A 13,967-nucleotide genomic window follows, 5' to 3' on the forward strand; every position below is an offset into this window, starting at 1 on the left:
CCTTACATTGGCATTGCCAGAATACTTATAGAGGCGAAATATCGCCTTTACAAGTCAAGAAATGGGAATGTAAATGGAAATTTTCCCTGAAGCTTTTCAAAACAAGATCTTAAACGCCAACCATCTCACGTAAACTACATTGTTTCCAAGTCGATTCACTTGAAAGCGAGATCATGTGAGCATTCATGCGAAATTAATTTTGCAAGATTTTTTGAATTTTGAACCGATTAAATTGGCATATTATTATTATACGTTCTAGCTCTGAACGTTGTTGATACAAATCGAACCAAATATCATAAATGTGTACAGAATTTCTTAAGGATGTTGCTTAATTAGAAAAGCAACCTGCTATACACGAATAATTAATTTATTGAAAAGAATGAAATAATTAAGAAAAATAAATACATGATTAATTGTTGATCGAACACTTAATCAGATGGTCTTGTCGTGTTAGGAAGAGGGGTGCCATTGAGAAAATGAGTGACCAAAGAAAGGCCTCTGGCAGGCTGGTAGCTGGGCACTTGATGCCCTGCTTCTCTCACTGTCGCGAATGTTAGGTCTCCCTTGTACACTTCTGTATATCCACCAACCTGCAGTCATGACACGAACAGGAGATCAACAGACGTTCTATATTTTGATCATTAAAAAGCCAGAATATCATGTTTTGAACTTGTGTGTGTTAAGTCCACCATTTCACGATAAAAAGAAGATGATCAGAAGTTATATATTACCTCTCCATTCAAGTGCCAAGCGTACCATGCAGTCTTGACAGGAAGGTTCATTTTCTTTAGAGAATACTTTGTTGAAGTAACTGGAACCCTTCCATCGATGTCACCACTGCATTTGATCCAATAAAGGTGCAAAGTTTTATTAATATCCTTACATATATATATATATATATATATATGTCAAGAGTATAATAAGCTACGTTGATGTAAAATACAATGCCAATGATATTGTTTGTTTTTTCTTTACCTGAAAACCCAAACTCGAAGACCATTGGCCATGAACTCCTGCAGAAGGGGAATAATAGTTGGTGGGCTATCTCCCCAGTTTGATATGACATCACTGCATGCTTCCCAGTCGTGTGTAATCTTCGTTACATTGGCATGAAGAGCTCTTTGAACATCAGGCTGATTCAGGTAAAAATGTACGTAATAGTCGCTGCACGGATCGATCACGAGCTGCACCACAAAATATATAATGCACCAGTTTGATTAATTACTACATGAATGAAAAAATTTACTTGCAGATCAAAGCTGTCAAATCTTTATTTTGCTAGCTAGCTACTAGATCATAAATATTTCTCAGAAAAGATCTGCAAATTAGTGAAAAAAAAAAAAAAGAACTGTCACTTACAGAAGCTTTCTTGGGCTTCTCAGTGACGTTGGTAGAGAAGCAACGAGGAGCATAGATGTTATAGATATCGATGTCGGAAATAGCATCGTTGATTGCATCGTTGGAGGCCATGCACTCTTTACTTTGAGTGGTGACATTGGGTGTAAAATCACAACGATTGTTTACGTTATAGGCATCCTCATCTGTGACGAGAGCATGGGACGCAAGGAAATCATACATTCCCCGGTTATCAGTTTCGTCATTGATTACTGCATTTCCGATCTGCAAAACGTACATTAATTAAAATACATAGCAGAAAAAATAATGTAATTTTAATTACAATTTATCGCTTGATTATGAAAAAAATATCAACAATTAACTTTGTAGTTTGTAACAGTACCCTAGCTAGCTAGAATATTGCAGATATGGACCTGATCAAGCTTGCTAGCTTCATCATGATGATCATGAGTACTAGCCCCATGATCATGATGACCTCTTAATTTGTTTTTTTTATGGGTCCTCCATTAACAATGATGCATTGTGGAAGCAAAAATCATCATGACAAACAAATTAACTATTGAGCATAAATTTAAAAATAAAAAATATATATATATACACACACATAGAAAGTTGACAATTGCTATCGATTAGTTTTGCACTAACTGCAATAATTAGCTGCATGGTACTGCATATACATGATGATCGGTTGGTAGAACGTCTCCGCGCCCGTAGCGATTTAGACCGCATTTTAATGTTCCGATGAGTTGATACAGAGATGAGTTCTTTTTTATTTTTTTTTTATGAATAGTAATTAATTGAGATAATGGAATGAGTTTTATAGAGTCTGCCTAAGATCAGTTTAGATATATTTAAATATTAAGATAAGTTTATATGTATTTATGATAAATTAAAAAAGATTGTAGATTCTCACGTATAAGGATGTGTTGAGTTAAAAAAGATTATGAATTTTAAGTATAAATAGCTTTTATATTGATCAGATGCGTTTAATGATTTGAAACTTAGATGTTTAAATATTACAAGCAGCTTAAAAGTAGAAATATATTATATCTTTTTAATGTTGAGATCAGAACAAATAATATATTTGTAAACATATAATTAACAAAAGTTAACATGAACAATATCGATCCCGGCGGCCTCATGACATGACATATTAGAGAATGGTTAATTAATTACTTTCATTCGATATTTAGGGGTTTTACAGGGCTGTCATCATGGGTACTTAATTAAGAAACTCTTTTATTGCATGCATGCTATGTATCATGATCAAAACGTACGTAATTAAGAAAGAAATTAGAAAGATAGAAAACATTATTAATAATGAGTAGTACTGTACGTAATTTCCAAAGTTGTAAAAGATCATAAGCATAACCACTACTAATTAATTAATTTCAAGCATGAGTTGATCTAATGATTTAATTGGTTTCAAAACCAAACTTCGCATTAATTATTCTCATGTACGTGTCATGTGTGTGTCTGCACGCGGGCGAGAGAGAGAGAGAGAGAGAGAGAGATGATGATGATGAGACTTACCATGATTCCTTTGAGGTTGATAATGGTCTTTGTAGCCTGCATCTTGTTATGGCGGAGAATGGTATGTGCAAGCTGAGGAACATAATGGCCAGCATAGCTTTCTCCAGAAATATAGAAAGGCCTGTTCTTGTACTCTGGAAATCTCTCTAACCAATTCACCAGGAACGCATAATTATCTTCTGCAGTGTTTGTATCCCCTCGCGTTTCATAATCTTTTGTTGTATTCGAGTACGAAAACCCTACCCCGACAGGAGACTCCAGGAACAGAACGTTTGCAGCTGATCGATCATCATCGATCCACGAACGAAATTCATGCACGTTACGTGCAGTATGTACGTGATAATTAATTAATTACTTCATTTTATAAGAAATTAAAGGAAAATATATACATATTTATATATATAAACCAATGAAAACGATCAAGTTTATACGTACGTACCCTTATTCCAAGCAAATCGGTTTGCGAAAAGTGTTTTGCCGTCGCTGTGCACGCGGAATGGTCCGAGCTCTTGCATTGCTCCATATGCCAAAGATGAACAACCTGGGCCTGTATACGTACGTTGTTGCAAATTAGTTTTAGCAAATATTATTATATAAAGTATATAGAAGATTCCCACTTGCAGCACTGCTTTTAAAAAATGGAATGGAAAAATATATACATGCATGTTGACGCTGATAATTAGGCCAGACGAGCAACAAAAAAAAAATGAAAAATATTTTCTTAGATTAATTAATTGCATGCATGATCATGATGATCATGTTATAAGAACATGATACCCGCTGCGGAATCCCGTACGTGCATGCGCGAAGAAATAGGCCAGCCATGCACCCGGCCAGGAAGGGGCCGGTACGTAGTACTTGAACTAAAAAAACGAAACAATTTAAAGGAAAACCGAAAAGAAAAATCAAACGAAACAAATTAAAACAGAAAACGAAAAAGAAAAAAACTAGACTGAAAAAAACAACCTGCAAGATTCTCAAATGTTTCAAAAATCCAGGAAAATGGAGATCATCTATGAGAGAGATTGAATCAAGTATAGAAGTAGTAGTACCTCCATTAAGCCAAAGAAGGAGAGGCAACGAAGCCTTATGCTGATCATTAGCCTCAACAAAATAGTAATAAAGCGCATGACCGGCAACTTTATTCACCGTAACATATCCACCATACTGAGAGAAGTCCACCGGAGGCTGTCCAGGCAGATTCCCGATCTTGTCACCCTCCTTGGAGCCCTCCTGAGGTATATGAATATTATCTGGATTGGCAGACTTTTCGACCTCGAAAAGACTCGCGTCGAGTGCCCCAGATGACTTGGGCTTTAACCCGGAATATTTGTAGAGAGGGATACCTTGTTCTTTCTGCTTCCCGTGAGTTTGAGCCACAAAGCATGAAAGAACGAGACAGAACAACAAAAGAACAGTACGATTACTACCTTCCATTCTACTACTACCTATATGGGAACAATTTGAAAAGATCAGAAAATATTATTGATTTAATTAGTATTGGAAAAAGTAAAATGGGTTCAGATATATATTCCAAGACTGTTGTTTTTATGGTGTATATATAGTACTCGATCGACAGAACATTACAGGAGAGGCCGCAAGCAACGCAGGATGCAACGATTATCATGGAGTAAATGTTGACCAAAGCTGGAATTATCTGCACGTATTAATTAATCCAACATTTGCGCAGGGCTCATTGTGATATGGGGTTATCCGTGAAATCAGTATCGGACAAGTAGTGAAGATGGAAACTTGTAACAGCTTTCTTTTATTATCAATGGTAATTATGAGGATAATAATGATCGATCTGTCTTTGATGGGATCGTTGTTTACCTAAAAGACAATTCTATATGATTGAACTTTCGTTGTTTGTTTGTTGATCTTTTTTTTTTTTTTTTTTTTTAGTTTTTCCTCCGAAGAAAAAGGTTCCTTTTATTTTAAAAAAAATAAATAAATGTTTAATTTTCAATCGTCAGCAAACGTTAACCATAGAACTCGTAAGATGAGATACTATGGTGGCAATTATTTAGGATGCAGCTCGCCGTTGACCAAACCTGTGGGCTGTGGGTTAAAGCGTTTTTGAAAAGTGATAGGAAAATATTTTAACAACACAAAAAATTACTTAAAAATAATTTTATAAATTAACGTGAGTGTGAGTTGATTTGGTTCCTCATGTTATAAATCATAAAGTGGATCTAATTATTTTTATGTAATTCGTGTGTCATGTTAGCATCTTTAAGAACTTGTTTAAATAGTAAGATGAGATGAAATAATTTTAGATGAGTTATTAAAATATTATTAGAATATATTTTTTAATATTATTATTGTTGAATATTTAAAAAAAATTAAATTATTTATTATATTTTATATAAAAATTTAAAAAAATTATAATAATGAAATGATATTAGTTTTCTATCCAAACAAATTCTTAATTGTCACGTCGGTGGGGAATCTTCCTATTCTTGTAACTTCCTTTACCTTGTTTAAGAAAAGAAAAAAATTAGGGTGGCAAGCTGCAAAATACATTTCTTTCTTTTAGACCTAGGCCCAGTTTGGATAGATAAAATAATTTCTTCTAATTTCATATCATTATACTTTTTTTAAATTTTTATATAAAATATAATAAATAATTTTATTTTTAATAAAATACTTCATCTCATATGAATCGTATAACCAAATCAAGCCTTAAAACAATGGAGCAAAGCACCTGGTTTTTAGTATTATATGCTGCATGTAATTTGACCATTTCCTGTGTCCTTTGATTAGCCTGCAAGGCAACGCGGCCCTAGTGGCACATGTTGCTGTTCCAAAAGCAAGCGTGTTTGATTATTATAACTGATATCAAACACAAATGGATAAGAACCTTTGACCAGCCGCCATTAATGCCCATTGTCTAAAAGAATGTCAAAAAGCTGCTGTTTTTCGCTTAAGCAACACACGTACAACTTTTGAACTTCACAAATCTGTAGTATAAATGCAGCACCTTGCCCCAAAACCGATTACAAACCAAACTTATAACAAAGCTCATTTTGTGCGTGTCAAATGGTTCTCTTGGTAGAAAAAATCAGTAAGCTCTACTCCAAACTGGAGAATCGCCACCACCAAGACCACAAGCATCACCAATATTCTGAAACCTTATCGGTTTCTCTACAGGCCTTTCAATCTGAGGTCTCGAATTGCTTAAACCAGTTATGGTTAGATTCGAAACCCGGATCAGAAATCCTGTCCTTGCCATGGATTCGACAATGTTTAGCCCTCATTCCCGTCATCAACAAAGCTTTTGCAAAACTTGTTGTGGATATAGACTACCCTGTTAGTAACTGGGAGGATTCTGCAGTTGAAGAATATCTAAACTACAGCTTGAGTTTGCTGGGACTTTTCAATTCAATTAGTTCCTCTCTTGCATCTTTCGAGCAAGTTCGGCTTTCGCTAGCTCATGCTTTAAGCCTTGTGGAGAATTCTCCTTCCTCAGCGGCAGTGCGTCTGACAGCAATTCAGCAAAGAAGTCCCAACAAGGATTTCATGAAATGTGAAACTAAGGAAGATGGTAAAGGAAAGATTTTCTCAGGCAAGCAATGGGTTATGCATCAAGCCTTGATAGTCGTGAAGAGTATCGGGTTCTGGGTATGTGGGATTGTGTTGTCCGGTTTAAGCAGTGATGGGAAGCCATATTTGGAGATGAGAAAATTGGTCGGTGGGTTGGTTTTTTCTTCATTTCTCGAATTGGATTCAACTATATGTGAGATTGTTATGGAGAAAGGGACTTTCTTAAAGGAGATAAAGGAGCTGGATGATACAGTGACTTCCCTTGTTGCTGCCATTGTAAATGGGAAACACATCGAAGCAGCTGAAGAATTGCAGAGAGAATTGGAGGTGTCTGAAGAACTGTTGGAGGGTTTGCATAAAGATGTGGATCGTCTCTTCTATGAGGTTTTAGCGGGTAGAAATAAGTTGCTTAATTGCCTTGGACAACATTAAAGAATAGAAACATCTGTATTATTTTGTTTGTAAAGCTTGTATGTAATTGGTTGATTCTGCAATATTCATTCTAGCTATTTATAATTATATCATCTCGGGATTGTTCTTTCTGAGAAATAAACACTCCGTAATCCCAAATTAAAGGAACTCGTTACTGAAAATTAAAGGAATAAGCACAATTGAAATTAATCGACGTAGAACAACTACTGTACAGCTATATTTAATTCATAGCATTCAGGCATCTTACTTGGTCAGTTTTGCCTTTTAGAACAGAGGAAAAAATTCAGGAAAGAGATCCAGAGTAATGATTTGTACAAATCACAATAGATAAATTCCGTGTAGGCCTTTTGTTAAAAAGTGAACCCCATTATGAAAAAGTGTAAATTTTTTTTTCATTTTCAGTGGAACTTACATATTTAGAAAAGACGTGCATGAAAATTATCTATTTGAAATTTGTTCCTAACATTACCCTTTGAAAAGTAAAATAATGATCCCTTCTGTCACAGGAAAAAAGAAAAAAGAAAGGAAAGAAAGCTATTATACTTTGCAAATTATATCAACGTTGCCATAAAGACTAGTGAAACTAGAGCTACGACATTTTGCCTCCCAATTAGCCAAGCCTCCCATCTCCAATTTGATGATTTTGGGATCAGCTAGGGATCCCACTAATCTCTTTCTTTTTTTCTATTTTATATGGCATAAAATGGAGCATCAACAAAAACTGCTAAACTAGAGTCAACTGTATGAACTATGAAGTCAGTTCTATCAGTTATATTGAAAGCAAAAGGAGATGGCCTGGAATAAAGATATCAGAAGAGGCCCATGTGGCTCCCTGTGTCATTAGAAAGGGCGTCTCTCTCTGGTTCCTTTGTCTTGTGATAAACATCAATTGGCAGCCTGGGAATCATGAAGAGAATAGTAAATATGAGACTCTGAATAGTAGAAGTTGAATAGTGAAATTTAATAGAAGACATATATTTCAAATCATATATTGATCTTAAAAGAGGAATTGACTTAAGAAAATAACACAAGGAATTAAAATAAATAGAGTTTATTCCAGGCGCCTTTCTTTTCGCTTCTTTGTACTCCATATCATGTTTAGAGCCCTACCTTTTACATGTCTGCATAATTGCAGACCTAGGATGGAAGGAGGTTGCATAATGTAGAGAAAAAGGGCAAAACCATTAGTCAGTCCTTTGAAAACAGCATACTCTGTGGCTTAAGCTAGCATGTCCCTTTAACCAGTGGTCTTACAATTATCAGAGAACTAGATATGACAAGAAAAACAGTATGGGAAGCATATCCAATGAGTTCGATACGTGAGGAAATGCAATTGGAGGTGCAACTTGAGATGCCAAACTTAGCTTGATCTTTAAGCCTTAGAAGTAGCCAATCATTAAAACCAGATGATACTAATCCAAATTCATTATTTGAAGGGACTTAAAAGTTAAAACAATGCACTTTATTCCAGAGGTCCAGAGAGGCAGCAGTATATTAAAATTTAGTTAAAGGCTAAATTCAAAATGAGAAAATAACAATACCCTAAATGCAAGGTAGTGTCTGAATCTTCTTTCACAATTCGGTAGTTGCAGCACACATCAGGACTGGCAACACTGTGGTTACCAAAGGTATTTTTCCTTTCCACAGGGTAATATTCAAGATAAGATGAGACAGGGTGGTCAGCTGGTGGAAAAAAACCTCGAAGCTCCTCAACCTACAGTACATAGTAGACAAAAATTTACTTATTAAAAAAACATAGTAGACAAAAATGATCGCAGACCAAAATAAGCACCGAAGAAAAGTGAACATCAGAAACTCAGATAGACATCATTGATCAAGAAGAATATTGTATTACCTGTCTCCGCAAAGTCTCATTCTCCAACATAGTCCGCTGCTCCTGAAAACAGATGATTGAACAAAGTAATTCTTCAAAAAGAGTTTATCTCTTCTTTTCATCATGATGAGTAATAAAACAGTGTCTTACTATAATTTTGTCTGTCTTAGTAAGATATGAACCTAAGACCTACTTCAACCTTACCCCCATCCTTGTACCACCTCAATCAGGGCCAGAGACCAAATGCCGAACTCCAACAGATTTTATGACTCAAATTCATGCTAGGGAACCTGACATGCTGCAACTTTTTGCGTGCTAGTTGCAAAACTCAAGTATTGACTAAATAAAAAACAGCAATTTTAAGATAATTTTTAAGGGGGAAAAGGTTTGTAATACAATAAGTATTTATCGTTCAGAAATAATTTGCCTTCGATTGTTTTTTAAACAAAAATGAATTAACCCTAATGTAACATCTCACTTCATATGCTAGCAGAATGTAGGTCCAAGCCTGCTACAGAACGAGAATATAGTTTTTTCTTATTCTTCCAAAAAATATATTTTTACTTGTGAACAAGGATAGATGTAATCTCAGTTGCTCAATATTTTGGATCAAATGAAGACTTTCAAACTATGAAAGGGCTCCAACATACCTGCATTCTAGATTGCTCCAGCTGCTCCATTAGTAATTGCTCCTGAATTGATGGAACATTTTGTTAAGGCCTTTCAGATCCTCAAATAATTAAATATTAATTATAACCACAAAATATGATATTTGAAAAAAAATTAAAAGAAGAAAATAAAATCTAGGAGAAGGAATCAAAGGAAAACAAAACTTCAATAGAACCTTCCTCTCCTTCACTAACAATAATCCTTCACTTAATTGTTGTTCAAGGTGCTGCAATTCTTTTAAGCCCACGCCAGTCAGATCCTTACCCAACAGCCGTCTAGATAATTGGAACAACTCATCACATACAACCGAACTTTCATATAGTAAAGCCGAAATAATTAAAAAGATTACTGATTACATACAACTGTTTGATGTGTAGCTTTGCAATTTCGTCTTTTAGAACATCCACCTCCTTTGGGTCTTGCTTCTGATGGAAAAGTACAGTCCAATGCATCAATCCTCCACATTACTTTAGATGATATATGGTCAAGAGGAAAATTAACATGGACAACAATAGTCTATAAAAGTACTCAAGAAAGCATATGATGGTCATTGAACAAAATTGGAAGCAAATAGGTAACGCCATAAAATAGTCTTCCCTATGGCTCACCTATCAATTTTGGATCCTTTCCACTTAGTTAAATTGATAGTATGAATTATAATATGGAAACAAAACACTGTCGTTTCCTCTCCAATCATCATCACAAAAGAGCTTAGTTGGAAGTATTAAAGAGAGGAGAAAAGATATTTACAATCGTGAATTGGGCAACCGCCGCGTAATCGTTTTGAAAAAAGTGAATAAAACATGGGATCCACCTGAAAAAAATTAATTTTTTATAGTGGACCCCACTCTTTTCCAAAGCGCTTACGCGACATTTACGCATTTCATGGTTACATGTAGAATTACTCTAAAGAGAGAGCTTGTCATAATTCCAAAAAAGCGATAACAGAAGTTTGTTTATTATTACTGCAATCGCCATTATCACCAGTCATCAATAAAGCATAGGGGCTCAAAAAAAGAGAGAGAGATTGTCCATTGGATGGTTCTTTTCTCTGAATCCCATCAAGGATAACAGTATGGAGTTAGATGTTCTCACACTTTAGAGCACACCCGCTACATTCGGGAACTTTTTTCCTCTCAGACTTCCCTCATCATCATTTTTCACTTCATTCATATATTTGGCTAACAATTAATGCAAATTTAAGTGAACATGTGTAACAAGACATTAACAGAACTGTAGGCACAATTATTGATTAACAGTTAACTGATGGAGATAAGCATTCAATAAGAGAAAACATATCTCTTTATAAAACATAACATAACCCTAAAATGCAACTAAGGGACTATATATGATAACACTTTTTTCCTCTCAATAGATCTACTTCCAGTCAAAACCGCAGTTCATAGTTTCTCAATAGATGTCAATTTCGTTCTCTTTGTTGGATTCTACAATAAACTAGAACTTTGCTAAAACCTGGGGGGCATGGCGGGAAGAGAATGTATTATCGCAACAAGAACTACAAGTAAGACAACAATTAATGAACATTTCCATCTGCAGTTGAATTCCCCATAGGGAAAATTATATGAGTCTAAACACGTATGACAGAATACCTCTGCTCCGTATTCTATCACAGCAGCCTCAGGAGAATCTAGACACTTGTTGTACCTTGAAAGTGTTGCCTTCATACTGCAAAAATTTGGGGAAATGAATGTAAATGATCAGTAGAGTGTATTAAAAGAAACAAGGAACTTATTCAATTCGTTAGTATAACGTATCCAATAGCAAAAGAAATAAATTAGGTAAAATAATTTCTTTAAACTGTATGAACATTTACTCAATCTTTTCCACTATTTTAAAAACGAAAATTATATTTTTCATGCCATGATTAATAATTCCTTGCTGAAGTAAAGTTCTTCAATATGCTCTCTCATCAATCATTCCATTGTTTATCGACACCAGGAACTCTAAATTCTCTGGCCTTCCTGTTTATGTTTTCCACTCTCAACTCCAAACGCAATCACAAAGGAACTTTAATTTCATACACAAGCCATCCTCTCTCTCTCTCTCTCTCTCATATATCTTAGAATGTCTCTTAATTATATTGCTTCTCAGCTTCATTCCTTTATCATCTTCTCTCCATTGAGACCCATCGCCTGATCCCTGTCTTCTTCATAAAATAATTTTATTTTTTCTTTCTTTCTTAAACCAGAAGTGGAGATAACTCCATTTCAAATTGTTATTGTGAAACAGCTTCACTTCCTTCTTCCTTCAGTACACATTAGGTTCCTTTCTGTTCTTCAGTACACTTATAGTTGTAAGTTGGTGCAAAATTTAAAAAACTCCTTAGTATTGATCTGTGGCTGGCACCAATCTAAATCATTTCTAAGCAGCCAAGAAAAACTAGAGTTTTTTTTTTTATTTTTTTTAATCAAACACTTTCATAGGAGAAGGGATTTTATCGATTACAATTTTTCCAGTTTGGCTAATGTTTATTTTACAATAACATACTAATGGTGAGGATTCATATTACAAGGCCAATGCAACAAACAGATGGCAGGAAAAATATGCGCCTAGCCTTAAGGAGAGAAGATATGGAAACTTGTAAGGAAGGACAAGGGCTTATAGTAGGAGGGATCTAAAAGTCCAATAATGGGAAAGGAGTCAAAAACTTCAAAGTAGGCCTAGTGTGCCATCTGTAAGCAATGAATTTGCAGGAAGACTGCACTATACTGCAGGTCTAAATCAACCATATACAAACAGAGGACTGTCAAATAGAGATTGGAGGCTAGTCCCTGCAAGGTGAATAATCCACTGGGACCGTAGACAATGATTGACAAAGGTAAGCGAGTCCAAAAGGTCAATAAGCTATTGGGACTGTTCACAGTGAGCTGCGGCTGCCTAAGTCCTCTAATATCTTGCACAGGCTAGCCTCTGGTATTTGCGCAAAGCCAAGACTCTCATACCATTTTATTCCAAAGTATATGGCTTTGTTGCAAGCCAACAAGAAGGAAAAAGCTAAACCCGATGCGCTAGGAGAGGCTTAGAGGCGCAAACACCCAACATCGAGCAAATTAGGATCTCATTTCAGAAACAAGCCATACCGAGCAAATGACGGTTAAAATCCAAGTCAAATCACTTTTGGTAATCACATCAAATGAAGAGTTCTATGAAGTGGATGAATTAGCTTGGTTCTAAGAGGGGAAAAGGAGTAGAAAAAAGTAAAGAGTCCAATTCGTGACTTCTGATTACAAATCAAATATCTATGTTGAACAAGTTGGAGCATGCGTATTTCACAAAAAATAGGAAAAAATTGCTATAGATCAATGAACATAATCACAAACACCTACCAGAATATAAAAGCAGAACTAAAAAGTTTCCCTTCAAAAGTCAAGTGGAGTTTACTAGAATCTGACTGAGATGACCATTTTATTTCATCCACTAAACAACAAAAGGGTGGAAAAAGGAAAAATGAGGTGAATATCAACAAACCGATGCAACTCGAAATTCAATATTTCTACCTAAATATGATAAACTTCAGCAAAATCTCCTGAAAGAATAAATGAAAATTAGAGAAAGTGATGCAAAAATATGGACAAAAAATTAAAACCACTCACAGTATTACATTAAATCTCGTAAAATAAATTATTACAAAGAGCATTTAAGACATCAAAACCTTTGTTAAAATATTTGGAGAAGATAAAAACAGAGCATCCAAAATAAAATTTCAATTTATTCAAAGCAAAAAAAAAAACGCATGCAGCACTGTCGAAATAAATTATTAAAAGAAAATCTACAACCCCATAATAAGTACATTTGAAGTTAAAGAGGATCAAATTGAGTTTACGACCAAACATTAAAAAAATCTAAAACAGAGCACTTAGAAATTGGTATAACCGATAAAAACATGCAAGCATCCAAAAATAATTATAAGAATAGAAAAATCAAGAAAAAATCCTGATACTTACCCAGAACTAGAAAACTCAAAGAGTTTTCCAGTGTTGGAAAAGATAATAACAGCGACCTCGGCATCGCAGAGAATAGCGAGTTCCTGAGCCTTCTTGAGCAGGCCAGCACGTCTCTTTGAGAATGTGACTTGCCTGCTATTCGCATTCTCGATCCTCTTGATCTCAATCTTGCCTCTACCCATTTTTGAGAGCCTCAAAACTCACAAACCCAATTGATCGAAACCTCAAAAGCCTAGAAAACCAAACTGATTTTTTATCAATACAAGAAATCTCTGTTTTCTCTGGCAGAGAAGGAGCTCTCTTTGGCTCTTTTTGGGTTCCCTGTTAAACTTGGGAAAGGTGAGGAGGGTTGCTAAATTTAGAGGAAGAAGATAAAGAGGCGTGAGAGAGAGAGAGAGAGAGATAGGAGGAGGGGGGGAAAGAGAGCGTTTTTACCCCAAATGGCGAGAGCCTGGAAACGGCAAGCTTGCATGGCTCTGCAGTCTATTTTAGAGTTTATGCATGACTCTCTTTGCCACATTTGGAGTGTTCTTTTGATGTTATTGGTTCTCTCGGCTCTTCTGGGCCCCATTGATTTTCTTATTTACTTGTTCAATGGAAAGCAAAGAACAATATCCGTCTGGGTCCCACTA

At 35.3% G+C, this 13,967-nt stretch overlaps 3 protein-coding genes across 3 annotated transcripts; 1 reads left to right on the top strand and 2 right to left on the bottom strand.

The window, feature by feature from the left end:
* Positions 1-182: 182 nt before the first annotated feature.
* On the bottom strand, positions 183-4,424 carry LOC108988429 (serine carboxypeptidase-like 40). The gene is made up of 7 exons (XM_018961694.2): positions 3,942-4,424; positions 3,329-3,436; positions 2,890-3,167; positions 1,360-1,620; positions 976-1,184; positions 732-837; positions 183-590 (listed from the first exon to the last, which is right to left on the bottom strand). The coding sequence occupies exons 1-7, from the start codon at positions 4,324-4,326 to the stop codon at positions 429-431; spliced, it is 1,509 nt and encodes a 502-aa protein (XP_018817239.1). The 5' UTR covers positions 4,327-4,424; the 3' UTR covers positions 183-428.
* A 1,507-nt stretch (positions 4,425-5,931) lies between these two features.
* LOC108987265 (protein BPS1, chloroplastic-like) lies at positions 5,932-6,867 on the top strand. The gene has a single exon (XM_018960159.1). It carries the CDS (start codon positions 5,932-5,934, stop codon positions 6,865-6,867), a length of 936 nt encoding a protein of 311 aa, XP_018815704.1.
* Positions 6,868-7,310: 443 nt separating this feature from the next.
* On the bottom strand, positions 7,311-13,803 carry LOC108988451 (agamous-like MADS-box protein AGL15). Its single transcript, XM_018961714.2, has 8 exons — positions 13,336-13,803; positions 10,981-11,056; positions 9,731-9,795; positions 9,546-9,645; positions 9,352-9,393; positions 8,723-8,764; positions 8,409-8,581; positions 7,311-7,764 (listed from the first exon to the last, which is right to left on the bottom strand). Exons 1-8 carry the CDS (start codon positions 13,515-13,517, stop codon positions 7,677-7,679), a joined length of 768 nt encoding a protein of 255 aa, XP_018817259.1. The 5' UTR covers positions 13,518-13,803; the 3' UTR covers positions 7,311-7,676.
* Positions 13,804-13,967: the final 164 nt, after the last annotated feature.

The sequence above is a fragment of the Juglans regia genome, chromosome 5, assembly GCF_001411555.2.
Source record: "Juglans regia cultivar Chandler chromosome 5, Walnut 2.0, whole genome shotgun sequence".
NCBI classification, from domain to species: domain Eukaryota; kingdom Viridiplantae; phylum Streptophyta; class Magnoliopsida; order Fagales; family Juglandaceae; genus Juglans; species Juglans regia.

What these genes read in the sequence shown, in the direction of transcription:
- LOC108988451 (XM_018961714.2), bottom strand. Translation starts at nt 13,517, where the DNA reads ATGGGTAGAGGCAAGATTGAGATCAAGAGGATCGAGAATGCGAATAGC. An exon ending in ATGAGACTTTGCGGAGACAG is followed by an intron (nt 8,582 to 8,722) that starts GTAATACAATAT and finishes TATGTACTGTAG; the next exon opens with GTTGAGGAGCTTCGAGGTTT. An exon ending in GACACTACCTTGCATTTAGG is followed by an intron (nt 7,765 to 8,408) that starts GTATTGTTATTT and finishes CATGATTCCCAG; the next exon opens with GCTGCCAATTGATGTTTATC.
- LOC108987265 (XM_018960159.1), top strand. Translation starts at nt 5,932, where the DNA reads ATGGTTCTCTTGGTAGAAAAAATCAGTAAGCTCTACTCCAAACTGGAG.
- LOC108988429 (XM_018961694.2), bottom strand. Translation starts at nt 4,326, where the DNA reads ATGGAAGGTAGTAATCGTACTGTTCTTTTGTTGTTCTGTCTCGTTCTT. An exon ending in CTTCGAGTTTGGGTTTTCAG is followed by an intron (nt 838 to 975) that starts GTAAAGAAAAAA and finishes GATCAAATGCAG; the next exon opens with TGGTGACATCGATGGAAGGG. An exon ending in CTTGGCACTTGAATGGAGAG is followed by an intron (nt 591 to 731) that starts GTAATATATAAC and finishes TCATGACTGCAG; the next exon opens with GTTGGTGGATATACAGAAGT.